Here is a 15,606-nt window from a genome sequence, read left to right on the forward strand (position 1 = left end):
GTCAGCGACAGCGGGAAGGGTCAGCGACAGCGGGAAGGGTCAGGGACACCGGGAAGGGTCAGGGACAGCGGGCAGAGCCCAGGCCAGAGCCCCCAGCAGCTCCTCCGGCGGCTGGCACTGCGACACAGCGAGGGCAGGTCCTGGCTGTTGGACACTGTGGGGTTGAAGGCGGCCGTAGAAATGAGCTCCAGAAACGGCACTGCCCACCGACCCTGCCATCCTAAGCCAGCATCACAAACTGCCCCTACTGAGCTGATCCCACGGTTTAGATTGGACAAACTGCCCCTGCTGAGCTGATCCCATAGTTTAGTTAAGCTAGGCTGGCCATATGCACTGATTTTTGCTTCAACACGGAACTGCAGCCTTCAGACTATAGAAACCCCAGTCTTCAGACTGTGAAACGTGAAAAAACATAATCAATGTAAGTAAAAACTTAAACCACCATTTCCTTGGCCCTACATGAAACTCAGAGCCAGCACTCCCCAGCCCCCTCAACACCCAGGCCACTCCCAGAGCAGCTGCCCCAGCTTTCACTCCTCCGTACCAAGGTCAGTGACTCGCCCTCCTCTGGTCACCCAACCCACTGTGACCTAATGGAACAGAAACGCACAAGGATCGAAGGCAGCCACACAGATGGCAGCACAACAGGCTTTACCAATTCACACATTGTTTTAGGATGCTAAGATTTTTCTCCATTTTAAAATCTGGCTGTGAAACCACAAGATTTGCTGTTAATTAGTGGTAAATAACGCACCAAGTCAGTGACATTCATCAGGAAAGGTGCAAAACCCAAATCCACATGAATATGCACACAGCAAAGGAATTATATAAATATATGACTTGAGATGTGCAGGAGGTATTTAACACAAGTCGTTAGGACATTTTTACACCACTATTTACAGGTACAATAGTTTACACAAGTGTTTAATAAAAAATAAAGGCTTCCAGCCATAGCAAATTTAATTCCCTGCTGTGCTTGGTATACAGCTAACTTCAACATCACCTGGGACAGAAATTAAGTTGAATACAGATTTGGAGCTGGATTAGGACATATCACATGTGAACACTGCCCCCTTTTTCTGACCTCAAAGACCACGCAGGTTTAACAGCCAACAATAAATGAACACTCACTGCTCTCACATCAAACAGCGACACTCTGCACCTCAATACCAAAATGTTACAGGAAAAACAAAGGCTCAAAATGTGGAAGCTGACATACAAGTCAGAATTTACCTTCTGGCCAGCACACCTTATATTACTAATGCCATTCCTGACACACAATTTGGCTGAATTTTGCAAACTTCATCTACCTGATCTAACCAAAATCTCCCTGAGTTCTGAGCGACCCACAGGCTGTAACTCCCAATCCTCTCCAAAATGAAGGGCCAAGACACCAATGCAGTGTTTACCCTAGGCTATTTTATTTACAATATGTACAGTTCCTACAGAAAATGATTTCTCACAGAGGATATCAAACAGCAACCCCCCAGCGTGGCTCCGATGTGGGCGCTGCCGCCCGCAGCCAGCGCAGCGCCCACGGCCGGGCGGGTCCGAGCTCCAGAGGCCGGGCGGGGGCGCTGGCTCGGGAATGCTGGCACGGAGCTCCGGAGGGCAGCAGCTGAGGTAGATCCGGGATGCGGGAGGCACTCGCTCTGCTCGTCCTGCGGGAAGGCCACGGCCGGGCCCTGGCGCGTCCTGCGGCAGCACTGCCTGGTCGGGGTCGCTATGCCAGCCTGGGCGGCTGAAGGGGGCTGGGGCTGGCTGTCACTCTCTAGGCAGCAACTATGTCACTGGTGTGATCTGCTCAGATTTCACAGAATGCTTTGGACTCCTTTAGGATAAAAGGCACTATATAAATCTACAGGAACAACGCTCGCTATTTTCGTAGGGAGAATTCGGATGGGCTGTTAACAACATGTTGCTCTGATGCTGTGTACCATGAAATTACATCCTTATTGCTTAACACTTATATTACCATTACCTTAATTTAATGCATTCACTGTCTATTATCCAGATAACTCCAAAATCTGAATAAAGAAATGAAATTCATGGCAGTTTTGAAGACCGTATTCTTGTAAATTTTTTTAAATGAACTAAACAAACATACTGCACCTGAGAAACCCTCCTGTCCTCCTCTTCATAGGTGTATTTCCATATTTGAACAACAAGTTACTTGTGCTCCAAAAAATTTTTTTTCAGAAAATCCTTCAGTCATTGAAAACTGCATATGGAATGCCCCAAAGTATGGACTTCACCAAACTAGTGTGGGAATAGCACAAATACTGAAGCACATAAAATCCAGTCATCTAAAAACCAAAAGGCACCCAAAATCTGTTAGCGGCTTTTTCTTCTGAAATAGGAAGGATTGTGTTTCTTAAGATAGTCCCTAAAAGCTGCCAACATTCCATAAATTAATGTGAAAACTTAGTGACATTCAGATACAAGCTCAATTTTATATCAGTCTAAACAACACTATATATAATTAGGGCTTACTACTGCTGACCAGAGCCTCTTATTTCACAGAACAGTTCGGAAACAAATCCTGGTATTTACTGAAAGCCTGTAGAGACAATCCAAGTACCAGTAAAAACACCACTGGGATGGTGCAATTCTCATCAGCTTGAGGGAAATTTGAAGCAAAGGAAAGCTTTCTCCACTTAGGGCGTGCCAGTTAAGCACTTCCCTCTATCGCTAACCTACACACTCAGACAACAAAAAAAAAAGTAAACTAGTCTGCCTTGACTGGAAATAAGAGACAGTTTAAAGCACTGCAAGATACAAACTAAAAAGAGAATCAAACATACCTAGAACTTGCACCTTCTGTTTTGGTTATGAATACAAGGAACACACTAGGGAGGGAATCTATTTACTCTATGAAGAGACCTTACCTTTAGAGACTCCAGATTTCACTTTACACCATTTATAGCAATAGACTTGAGAATCTGGACCACAAAATTTTGTACAGGCAGGAAGAGTCCAGTCTACCACAAAGACTCTACTACAAGCTTTACAAACAAACTAGTAAAATAATTTTTCCATTTGTCTTTTTTGTACATGGCTCCTTCCTGGAAAACCTTTTATTTGTTAAGTTCAAATGTTACTAGTTAGGACATAAAAAAACCAAAAACCCAAAAAAAACTCCAAACCCCAAAACTATTAAACAGAAAACCCCACAAAGTTTCCCCAAAACAACCAATGAGGATTATACAATTGTCAACACTTAAGGAAAAAAACCCACACCTTTAGCAAAATCTCATGAATGAAAATGTTTCTCAAAACTCTATTTCCAAGGAGAGGAGAAATCTTCAATGTCCATGTCATCACTCATCGAAAAAAATTTTATAGAAAATTTTATTCAACATACAACATTTTCCAGCAAAAAAAGGCAATATACAGGAAGAGGAGTTGTACACTGCGGCTACAGAAACAAAATAAAATACTGGAAAAGAATGTAAAATTAAGTGTGAATTGCTGATTCTATCTTTACTGCACTCAAAACTAGACACGCGGCTGGCATTAGCTCCAAAGAAAAGGAAGCAGTCTGGGGACTGAAATAAAACTACACACAATGAATATCAACATCAGTGAAATTCACTTGCAGACTCACCCAATAAAATTAACCTCCAAGTGTTAAATTGTACATGTTCATTCATTAAATATACAATTTCTTTTTTCGTTTTTTTTTCTTCTTTTTTCGTTTTTTTTTCCTCCTTTTTTATACAAAGTCAACAGCTTACTAAACACTAGTGAGCATGCCCTCTGTGCTAAAAGGCTAGTTCTTGTGTTTTCCCCATCTCTTCCCATGGTAACTAAATTAATGATATTTATAATCTTTTCACTTGCTTTTGCCAACTTTTGAGTGTCATTCTATTTGCCAGAAGATGGCATAATCAATCGCAGTGGTATTTCTCAATGGTTGGAAATTTAATAAAAAGACCCAAATATCTCATTTTAGGACTCGGGGCATCCACTTGGTAAAACGGGATGCAAAGTATTGACTAAATTAAATGAAAACTAGTTTATTAAAAAAGATTCTATGAAGCTGGAGGAGACAAAAATCCCGAATAAGTGCCAACAATGTACACAATGAAGTAGAGATTGCTATTTATTGATGATGTGAGTTTTTCTTTTGCATTTACAAATGCACAAAAATGTCATTTAAAGTATAACTGAAGGAAATAAATCTGATGTGAGTCTAAACATAAGATTTACTAGCTGCAGTGATGGTGAACACCACACAGGAAGGGCAGCCAGTCAGCTTATGCCATCTATAAACGTACTACAGACAAATAATTTTGCCAATGTCAACTGTTCTACTAAACTCTTCCCTCATTATGCTGACAATTGCCTTGCATTACGTTTACCATAAAATAACTCTCATTGGCATCCAAGCTTTTATAAAAACACCTTCATTTTGCTCAAAAAGGGCAGTCAATAGATACAGAGAAGCCAAACTGAACAGCCTCAACAAAATAAAATTAACATCAGCAGCAAATCCTCTTGCTGAAGACTTCAGATATAGTGCACGTGTACCAAAGTTCTACAGTTGTTAAAAAGGTGCACACACACACTTATTTTTGTCCCTTGCCTTGACAATCTGGTTAAGTAAGTCAGTTATGGATTTTAATAGCTTTTTCAAGGTAAGTGTAGCGACTTCTCTTTGGGGCTTTATTGAAATGGTCAAGCCCTAGCCATGGCCTTGGATGAGACATGTTGCCTAGAAAAGAAAAGAGAAAAAAAAATAATGAAGTTTTAAGACTAAATTGGAAAAATGTTTCCATTACACAACCTACTCCTGTGTGCCCTGTCCACAGCTTGCTGAGAATCACAGGGGAAGGCAGAGGAGTGCAGAGCAGCCCCACAGCCAGCAGGGCAGGGCTTTCCTTCCAACAGCACATTCCGCAGCTCTTTCTGCATCAGGTACCTGGTTTTTCTCTTCTTCAGTTTCCTACAGGAGTTTACAGCAGTGAAGGGTGTGCTAAAGCAGGAAAACTGCTGTTTTATGGCCAGAGGCACATCAGAGTACCAGCTTTCACCAGAGTGCTGAGCCGGTTTCAAAGGGGGGAATCTGCCATCGAAACATGACAACCTACAGTACCTGCCATAATCTCTGCTATTCCTATCATCTGGTTTAACTGGGAATATCTGTTAAATTAATGTAAAATGCAAATAATGCTAATTAAGAAATCATGAAACTGACTCTCCTCTTTATTTTCCAAGAAAAAAAAAAACCCTAGTCATTCAGATTGCAAAGAAAACATGCAGATTTTTTCACTTGTTCAACCCAATATTATTTATTTTACTGCTAGTTTTCATGATAAACCACAGTCCGCATACTTCTTGCAAAAGGGAGAAATTCTCTTTTAAGACGTCCTCAATGCAGTGCATCAAATGTTCTTTGAAGTGCAATGATAAAGGCAGAAACTAAAGAGGCCCCCAGCAAGGAAAGCACATTCTACATTCAAAGCCATCAACTGCAACCACTAAAGCATAAAACACGTGACCTTGTTGGTTGCCTGCATCTGCATTTTGTGATGTATTTTCTTGAATTTTTTTTTTGTTTGTTTGACATAATGGTCAATGTCGAATTAAAAGAGAACTGCCAATCTTAGTGGGAGAATGTGAATGTTTTTGAAGGAAGAAATTAGGTCCTACATGGTTGGTGCCAGCACAGTCATGGCTATAGTTAGTGTACCTTAGCAAAAGCAAAGGGACACTGTTGACGTCAGCTATGCCAATCAAACTGGGGAATGCCACAGCTTTGTTTCCATCACTCCAGTGTGTGTTAAAATTTGGTATTTGTAGAAATTAATTATATCAAAGCACATTCTATCAAAGGGGTGAATTCTATGAACTCTCAAATTAGAACATTTTGCTCTCACATTCCCTACAGTTCCTACAAACAGTTCAAGTTCTCCCTTTTCCACATTCTGACATGCTCTGTGCTTTTGACCTGGTTACCTGGTTAGTTTTTCAAGCTGTTTTGGCACCACTGGCTCTGCCTTGCTCACCAAGTCCAACAGTTCATTCCAGACTATTGCCTTTCCCTCCCTGACCCAAGAAGGATGACTCTCAGAATAAAATCAGGACTCTGCTCTGACCACAAAAGAGAGAGTTTATCTGCCTGTGGAGAAATGTCCACCTCCAAGCTGACCATCTGGAGACCCTTCCCAAGTAATGCATGAAGAGGTCCTGCAGTGACACACTCCTGGGCTCTCAGGTGACTTGTGCAGCTGCAGGCACTCACAGCTCTGGCAAGCCACGAGCCATGGACCTGCCTGTGCTACATACACAAAAGCTGTGTTTGCTAGGCTCCTGCAAGGTACCCAGCAAGAGCACAGGTCTAACTGTTCTCTGCAGGTTTTGAAATAAATGGACAGCTACAGGATTTCTTTACAACTGTTACATAAATCCAGAGCACAGCTGGGAAAAATTGGAGAAAACTCGACCCTAGCAGAACCTACCAATAAAAACCAGAATTCCTAATTGTCAGAAAAACAGAACTGCAGAGAGCCAGTGCCACTCACAGAGAGAACAATCAGCTAAGCTGGAAGAAGAAACCCCAATGAATTCAAGGGTTTCAATGGATCCCTGACTGCAGATCCAAAGGTGCCATTCCCAAACAGAACTCCCAGAAAAGAAGAGAATTGGATTTAGAAGCACTGGTGCAGGTTGCCCAGAGAAGCTGTGGCTGCCCCATGCCTGGAAGTGTCCAAGGCCAGGTTTGATGGGGCCCTGAGCAATGGGTCTAGTGTGTGGCATGTCCCTGCCCACGGCAGGAGGGTGGAATGGGATGGTCTTTAAGGCCTAAACCATTCTATGACTATGAAAACACTCCAGTGGTGGAACTCCTGAAGGACTAACCTGGTTTCTCCCATGTGTAAATGTCTAAGAAAATAGAGGTTTAAATATCAGTCAAGTTAACAAGCTGGCAGCCTATCCAGAGACAAATTTAGAATGGAGCCACATTTGTACCTTGGTGAATCATCTCTTGTGAAAAAAAAAAATCTAACAGCATCTTATTGAGATATTTAATGTTCTTGCTAGAATCTTCAGATTCATTGAGGAGATCGAGAATGAACAAGAATTGTCTTTCCATGAGAACCAAACATGCAAGGGAGTAGATGGACAATAAAGGTAAGGTGAAACTGATGCTGCAAAGTGTGTTATACTGATACTGGACCCATTTGGTCATTCAAATGCAATGAATGCTTTTAACTCAAAAGGAAACAGATTATTTATCTATATGCCTATAAAATACATACTCTGGAACTAACACATACATGTAACACTGCTCAGTGTGCTCAGTCACTACATCTAACGTATGTCATGTAAAAAGAACAAACTTCCTGCATCCTGAGTTAAGGATAAACAAGTAACAACTGGGAGAGCAACTTCAGCAGGCCAAAAGAATAGTGAGGTTGTCTAACAACTTACCAGGTTGGGACTCAAAATCTTTCAAGTTCACTTCATACTCATCTTCGTTGAGATACTGGTGTCGGCCCATCATTACAATGGCAAATTTAAACTATGAAAAGAAAAAAAAAACCACAAAAACCAAGTGGTAGGATACAACATTAAAAAAATTTAAAAAAAAGTCCTCAAGCCTAAGTTCCCAGTCTAACTTGCAGCTGGTTATAAGTAGTACTCTTCAGGGGCTGAAAAAGGCCAAACCTGTTTAAAACCCTCACCAACAACCTGGATAATGGGACAAAATAAATGCTTGGGAAATCATGGACCCACATCCTGGAATACCGCGTTCAGGTTCAGGCCCTCCAGGGAAAAAAGACCGGGCAACAAACTGCAGCAAGTGCAGCAACAGTCCAGTGAGACCGTGAGAGGACTGGGGGGGAAGCTGGTGTACAGGAACCTCCGGGAAATGGGTTTTGGTTAGCCCAGGGAACAAAAGGCTGACAGGGCATCTACAGCTTTCTACCACCTGAAGGATGGTGCACAGGAGCACTCTTCTCAAAAAACTGCACAGAGGTGACCTCCACAAGTTACAAAATGAAACATTCTGATTACATGCAAGAAAAGAAAAGCCTTCACAATCATAGTGGAAATACTCTAGAACACAGTGTCCAGAACAGGGCAGAATTCTCACCCGTGGGAGTTTAAAAATTGCAACTAAAAAACCCGGCACAGCCTGACTGAGTCACGCTCCTAAAGGTCCCACACCAGCTACATTTTTCTGGGTTACTTTAATGTTTCACCAAGTATCTCTCTTGGTGCAATACAGAAATAGTGATCCTACTCATCCTACCTAATTAGTCCTAGAAAAAGCATTATTTCAGTCAGGAAGCTGCTCTATCACACAAAATCTACACTTATCCCAAGTCTGTGCTATTCCAACTTATTAAAATAAACTCATTTAGGGTTTACAGTCAGCAATAAAAACTCTCCCGAATTGAAATTACCTTTTCAAATTCTTTTTCTTGTATGTCCAGCATTGTCTGAATCCGCTTCATAACCTCTCTGAAGTGTTCACCCTAGTAATTACAACAAGATTTTTAATGTCAAAAAAATCTAGGAAAAAAAAGGGAAGCTGTTAGTATTTCCTGCTTTAAGCTTCATTGAAAAACACTGCCTCAATCTCTCAAAAATTACACAAGTGTCAACATCATTCTCTACAATATGGAGTAACAGCAGGCAACTTGCTCTAAATTCAGGAACTTTAGAAGTCTTATTGATTCACCATTATGCAAACTGCCCCATAAATTGGCCAGGCACTGCCACTGAATATGTGCAAGTCAGGTTAAAGTTAAGCAGCAAAGTTAGAAAATTAGCAGCAAAATAGAAATTTGGAAAAAAACCCCATATTCTGCTCCCTGTCTATGTAAACTGCCCAAAAAAGTGACAAATACCATCAACTTAAAGATGAATAATATACATTAACTGTCACAACAAGGAAATGCAGAACAAATATTTTCCACCAAAAATCACAGGCTTTACTCTTTGATCGAAAGTATGAAAATTAGTAAAATTCTAATTTTAGAGCTTTAGAAGCAGAGAGAGATGGACATATTTCTCATTCCCATATTTTTAAAAGTAGCTAATTTTCACACAAGGTAACATACATCAACCAGAAAAAGTTTAGAAGCAAATGGCTAGCTGCTCCCACAAATACACTTTGACATTAAGAGAATCAGGGTGACATTCAGCTGGAGCAGCACCACAGAAAAACTTGAGAATTTAAATTAAGCTTTCAAAATTAGCTTTTGTTCTTGTACTAACTTTCAGCCCTAGAAGATAAAGCACATCAAATTACAGAAGGGATGAAATGCAAAGTCATCTCAGAAAGTGCTGGAGAAAGCAAACCCATTTTCCATAATCACGTCTCAGTGAGAGCAACCATGGCTGGGCCACTTTTGCCAACAACTCTGCACTGCAGTTACTCAAGCACTATTAGAAATGGGGTTCTGGGTTTGTTGGGGGATTCTGCAGGGTCAGGGGAAGGGGGTAGTACTGATTTGACAGCTGATGCCAAATGCCTGCTTTCTAGGTATTGCACAGGCTCACTGAAACACTGAACAATGCAGATATGCAAAAGGAACTGAGCTGCGAAGTGATTTAACCATAAAAAGGCACAGATGGGGCACAACCTTTGATACAAGAGCTTTATTTTCCTACACACTTCTTACACTAATGCATTTCTTTGACAGTACTAAAGAAAACATCATCAGTATAATCCCACAGAGAGAAAAAGGGAGGCATACTGCACCTGGTGTATCCTCAGCAAGAATGGAATTCCAAATGTCCCGAAAACCTCTTTGTGGAAATGTGCCACTGTGATTAGCATCTCATTTTCTTTATCTATATCTACCTGGTCCAGAGGAATTTCCTAGATCCAGACAGAGAATTGTGACTCCAATCAGCTAAACTTCCACAAAAAGAAACTAAAGCTTTTAAGTTATTTTTCCAGTTATTAAGAAACTGAAAGCATTATTGATGTACTGTTACTGATCTAAAACAATTCCATTCAAAAACATTTAGAAGACCCATGTCTGACAGAGTCTTTTACCAGAGTCCCTCATCCCTGGCATGACAGCACTTCAGTTTTCCCTACTCAGGAAACACTCTCCTGGCTTCCCTGAATGGCTTTTTTGACAAGAAATCTTCTATCAGTGCAGAACTAGCTGACTGTAACACAGCCCTCTCGTCAGCTCCTCATTACAGTTTACACTGGAAACTTTTTTTTGGATTTCTGATCTTTGAGGCAAGTTAGCAGATCTGAACAAGATGTTTAGGGAAAAAAAAAAAATCACACAGTAAGTATCAAATTTGCCTTAAGAACCTCAAATGTAACAGAAAAGGAAACAAAGCCTTCTAGAATATAAGGGTACAAAAGGGGGTTCTAAGGATAAACATTTCTACCATGAACTCTCAAACAAACCTTGGAATTATTGCTAAGACATTAAATGTCCTATGGACAGGCACTTGCAAAGTCTTCATGTATTGTTATAAAAAACATACATAAAAATGAAAGAATGAAACCATTATAGGGAAGCAGATGGAACAAGTGACGATTTTCTTAAAAGCATTATCTTTAAAAATACATGTAATATTATCATGCAATCTTAGTACAAACATCACAGTACTTGAAAATCAACATCCAGAAAATTACCACTTGAGAGGGTTTCTTCTCTCAAAGTTAAGTTTTAAAGCTGTTTAAAGACAAGCACAATTTACCTCTATTCGAAACGTTCGACTTGTTGCAGGTGACAAACACTCTAACAGCTCATCCTCCTGATGGACACCGATTATTTTGTAACTTACAATTTCTAGCAGCCTTAAAGATAAGCAGGAAAAGCATTTTAAAGAAGTGAACTAAAAAAAAAAATAATCGATGCAACATGTCTTTCTCAAACCTTGAGACAGATTAGTGTGGAATGTAAACTGATGCTGCTATTGTATTTGTAAAATTTTAAATTCAATCTTTAGTAAAAATTAAGCAGTAAAGCCACAAGAGGTTACACTATTTCTGGCTCATGACAAAAAGCCAGGATGTGCCATTACAAAATAGAGGTTTCTAGTGGAGATTATTTTATATATCCTCTTTAAATGACCTCACTTTTAACTCCTGTAACTCCTGAGAAGTGAATAGCATGAAATTCTTTGATTTTAAACAATTATTAAGTTGTGACTAACAAATGCAATTGATGAAACTCAAGGATGTAACTTTATTAAATACAAAATAAATAACGGTGTAAAAACCTATATTTATAGTTAAGAACTCTTAACAGTGGGAATCTAGAAGCTTTTAACACAATATTACATTTAATCTGTTAATAATGGTTTTTACAGTATTTTAAATTCTACAGATACTTTGCAGCATAAAATTTACATGATCACATAGAAGACATCATAGTCATGCAGCTTTACCTTAATTTCCCTGAACCTTTTTCAGAGAGTTCTACAACTTTTTTACATTCTTCTAACAGATCCCGCACACACCCATGCTTATCTGGATATACTGTTATTTCCTGTGGGATTTGAAACACAAAAATCATTAGAGAATCTGAAAATGTAAACAACCACGTGACAGCACAGAACACATCAGATTGTTGTCCTTAAACACTCATCTTGAAAAGATAACTAAAGTCAACACCTACGTTATCTTCAAAACTTTTGTTAACAGATCTAATTTTCTCTTACATTTTTTCTCTTACATGGTCTTTAGGTGTTTTTTGCTGTTGTTAGATTTTTTTTTTTTTTTTTTACATTATGCATAACCTTGTTCTAATTTTGTGTTACTCAGGGGTAGAGTGTGTGACCCATAACCACAGTCATACCAGCTCTGACACAGGAATGACAGCAAGTGTGTAATGGCTTCACTCACCTCTTCCCTAAACTGGCTATTTAGCCATATGCATTTAAAACTTCTTCTGTTTTCAAAATCAGTTATCTTCATTTTGAGCTTAAGAAAGAAAAGAAAACCTCTTTAGGCATACTTTGAATAGGGCAGAATTATTTTTTACAGCTCATCCCAATAAAAGGAACAGACTCTTACCTGTTGATAGTAGAGTTTTTTTGGTTGCCTAGGCTTGAAGAACTGCAGAAGATCTCTTAAAGTACCTTCATAATTGTGTCTAAGAGGATTACCAGGACCATCTCTATAACTACAGGAGGAAAGAGAACATGTTTTTGAAATCCATCTCTTCAAACTCATCACTGCTCAGTAAATTGAAGCACCAAGAACATTTTTATTACTGTCTTTCAGTTTCACGTAATTGCTAACACAGCCTAAGCAGCACAACACACAGAACTTTAGTGATTTTTAAACACAGCTGGGCTGTGGGAACAGAAAACTATTCAGGGTGTGTGTTAACTCTCCTTTACAAGCTCACTGTCAGTGCTGCAGGCTGGCAGACCTACATTCCTCTGAAATTACTGGCATAGCAGCACACGCTTTAGATTGTGAAAGGTTAATTTGTGGAGCCATATGACACAACAAATTCCACAGTGGCCACAGCACTGGAAACTACAAATTGCTACTCAAATTCTCACTGATGATGAAGGGCAATAGCCTCAGGTAACTAAAGAGCATCTACATTTCCATGTATACAGAAAGATGTAAGTTTGGTGTGTGCATTATTCCTGCAGCACATACACAGAGCTGTAATACACTACTTTCTGCTATAGTTTTATGTAGATTCAAATCTAGTTTTACACAAACATGCATAAAACCACCACTTGAACCAGAAATATCCCTTTGAGCACCTGTGAACTTGTTAGATTGTCATCATCTTCATAAAACTTCATTTGCAAACTTTGAGGGAGGAGGGGGAAATTCAGTGAAGTAACTCCTGAATTTAAACTTGTAAAATCAGCAAAAATCAGCTTTTATGTGCGCTTGTTTTTGCTCTCCTCCATTCTAGAAGTCTGCATTCACTGAAACAGCACTTGCATTAGCTTAGCAATTTATCCCACAGCATCAAGCTTTGACGTAATTAATGATTTTTAAAATGACATTTACTAGAACTCTTCTAAAACATGCAATTCTTTGAGGCTCTAGAGACAGTCATTGCAATACTTCAACTGTCAAAGCAACCTGCTGTGCTTGCCAGAAAGGTAACATCTTACTGGTAGAGAATTAGTTAACAACCTGGCAAAGGCTTATTTTTGAGGAACAGCTTAGACACAGAATACTAAGGAATTCATCTTACCCTTGGGACTTGAAAAACTGTAATAACATTGGATCCGTGTTAAGTCTCTGAGCGACTGTCTTTGCAACCTGAAAATAAATTTTTGGTAAGTTCTGAATTGTTTCACACAGTTATGACATTGCTCTACAATCATACAGTCATTCATTTCATGACAAGAACATTATGCTACTGAAAGTCTGAGAGAACCCACTATGCCTACCTCCCAAAGGCTAAATAAACTAGTATTGTTAGCTTCTGAACAGTTGACACAGAGTAAGATATACTAAGAAAAGAAAATGAGGAAATTGTTTTATTACAGTAAGTTACTGTTGCCAAAAGGCTACTAAATCCACAACAATAGCTCCATTCTTCTTTTGCTTGTTTTTGTTGTTTAGTTGCTTTTTGCTGTTTTTTGGGTTTTTTTAAATCATAGTATTAGGGAAATAAGTAAGACTTACTCTTTGAAGATTCCCCCTCCTTTAATCCCCTCCAAGCAAGTTAGCTTGCTGAGTAATAACACCACATTATTCCAATGAGTACATTTCCCATCACTACCTCACAAAGGCAGGGGCATTCTGGTTTTGCCTGACCAAGAAACCTCAGCCTATACAGACCTTACACCTCAAGTGAAAAGAAAGTAGGAGAGAGCAACTAGCCTAAAAACAGATGATGAGAACAGGACAGCAAAACTCATCCCTGACTTTCCCTGTGTATGCAGGTGCTCAAAGTTTCTGCCTTTGGGGACAGAAAATAAAACTGTCTGGTTTTAAGCAGGTCTTTTTTTTTTTTTTTGACATTGACAAAAGCAACTGCAGGAGAACTCAAATCTACTCAAGCTCTTAATGGATCAGACCAACTTTATTTCAATTTTTTTCTTATGTTTCCATGTCCAGTTTTCCTCATCTGAACACCCCAACCCATCTATTATCAACACAACAGGTTTGATCTGTTAGTCACTGAGCACTAAACTGCACCGTGTGAAGAAAGCAATACAGCTTGGTCTACAAAATAAATATTGTTGTTGATATTACAAGCACAGAACAGGTATCACTAGAATCCACAGGTATTTTCCTTTTAACGGCCAAATAAGTTGAGCAAGTTTTACATGTCACTTTGAAAGCAAAAGCGTAATTTCATGAGAATATAATTTCCCTGACAGAGCAGAATGGCCTACCAAGAAAGAATTTATTATCAAATAAGTCATTATTAATAAAACTGGGGGGTTTATAGTATTTTCTTCTCACAAGCCTTAGTGGCTTCCTTCAATTTTTCATTAACTCCGTGGAAAAAATGTACATGGACAGTTTTAGAATTTTTAGAAAAGTATGTATAATGCATTTGTGAACTACTGCAAGTTACTTTCAGAACAAGGAAACAAAAGAGAAATAGGACACATGCCTGAAAGTAATTCATCCTATTGGATAAAGTAACAACAAAGCCTGGGTCATTGGGGATGGTTTTATCACAGAAAATGACATCCACACGGTGATAGAGGTCCCGGAAGTATTCCTTAGCTGTTGGGAGCTCGCTGTTATCATTTTCTGGGTCATCCCTACAAGAGCAAACAAATGATGATACCATTACACATCACACTGTTACACACACAGGCAGTTTGGGCTTTTAAAAACACGTTCTACAGTAAGTCAGCGACAGCGGAGAGATAGAGATGAAGTTTAGAAACCTTTTGCAAGAGCCACCACGGATACACAGTAGGACTGATGCAGTCAGCAGTGACCCCAGAGCCCGGCGTGTCTGTGCGGTCAGGGCCCGGTGCCCTCGCCTGCTGCGCTGCTCACTCAGCAGCCTGGCCCTACTCTTGATTCCTGTGGGTTCACAGCACCATCACAGCAGGCACCATCCCTCCCTCCCACCCTGGCACATCCCTGTGTGTCTGTACTGATGCTGCACAGCTTTCCATGAACCCCTGTATCAATTGCTTTGCACAGAGGCCGGATGGACAATGTTCCTTGGCACAGAGAGGCAGAACAGTGGGCACAGGGGCTGGTTTGGGTCACTCCTGACTGGTACCCCAACTTCTCTGCAGAGAAATAGCACCAGGGTACAAGCTGTGCACTTACCCAGGAGTCAGCAGCCAGCCAAGGGTGCATAACACCAACTGGGTCAACTGGGAATGCGAGTTCCAAGGCATGACATGAGAAATACATTCATCTCACATAATCTGGGGTAAGAGTGCTGAAGATAGACTAGCTGGCTTCCACCCACTGTCAGCCCATGGAGAGAAACAGAGCAACACAGTTGGGTGTGACCATCAGGAGTGAGAGCATAGAAATGCTGATTTATAGCCCCGCCAAGCTTATGAAAGATCCCTTTATTGGATACAAGATGCAGGAGTTCCCCTTTTGCCTTGGAGAAATCTCCAGCTGAAGCACCAGCACATCTACGAGCTGCACGTGCTCAGGCAAACTGGGAGCATCTCATCACCACAGAGCAGTAAGGAACT

At 40.2% G+C, this 15,606-nt stretch overlaps 1 protein-coding gene across 1 annotated transcript in view; it reads right to left on the reverse strand.

The window, feature by feature from the left end:
* Positions 1-3,332: 3,332 nt before the first annotated feature.
* The window catches only part of USP7 (ubiquitin specific peptidase 7), a 40,856-nt gene continuing 28,582 nt past the window's right edge, over positions 3,333-15,606 (reverse strand). Inside the window, exons 21-30 of the mRNA XM_008633381.2 lie at positions 14,544-14,697; positions 13,167-13,234; positions 12,011-12,119; positions 11,840-11,917; positions 11,383-11,483; positions 10,690-10,789; positions 9,722-9,841; positions 8,418-8,489; positions 7,438-7,528; positions 3,333-4,717 (exon numbers count right to left, since the gene is read on the reverse strand). Of these exons, the coding sequence (XP_008631603.1) occupies positions 4,611-4,717; positions 7,438-7,528; positions 8,418-8,489; positions 9,722-9,841; positions 10,690-10,789; positions 11,383-11,483; positions 11,840-11,917; positions 12,011-12,119; positions 13,167-13,234; positions 14,544-14,697 (1,000 nt within the window). The 3' untranslated portion in view covers positions 3,333-4,610. The remainder of the gene's footprint in view (positions 4,718-7,437; positions 7,529-8,417; positions 8,490-9,721; positions 9,842-10,689; positions 10,790-11,382; positions 11,484-11,839; positions 11,918-12,010; positions 12,120-13,166; positions 13,235-14,543; positions 14,698-15,606) is intronic.

This window comes from Corvus brachyrhynchos, unplaced genomic scaffold, assembly GCF_000691975.1.
Source record: "Corvus brachyrhynchos isolate BGI_N302 unplaced genomic scaffold, ASM69197v1 scaffold5, whole genome shotgun sequence".
Classification (NCBI taxonomy): Eukaryota; Metazoa; Chordata; class Aves; order Passeriformes; family Corvidae; genus Corvus; species Corvus brachyrhynchos.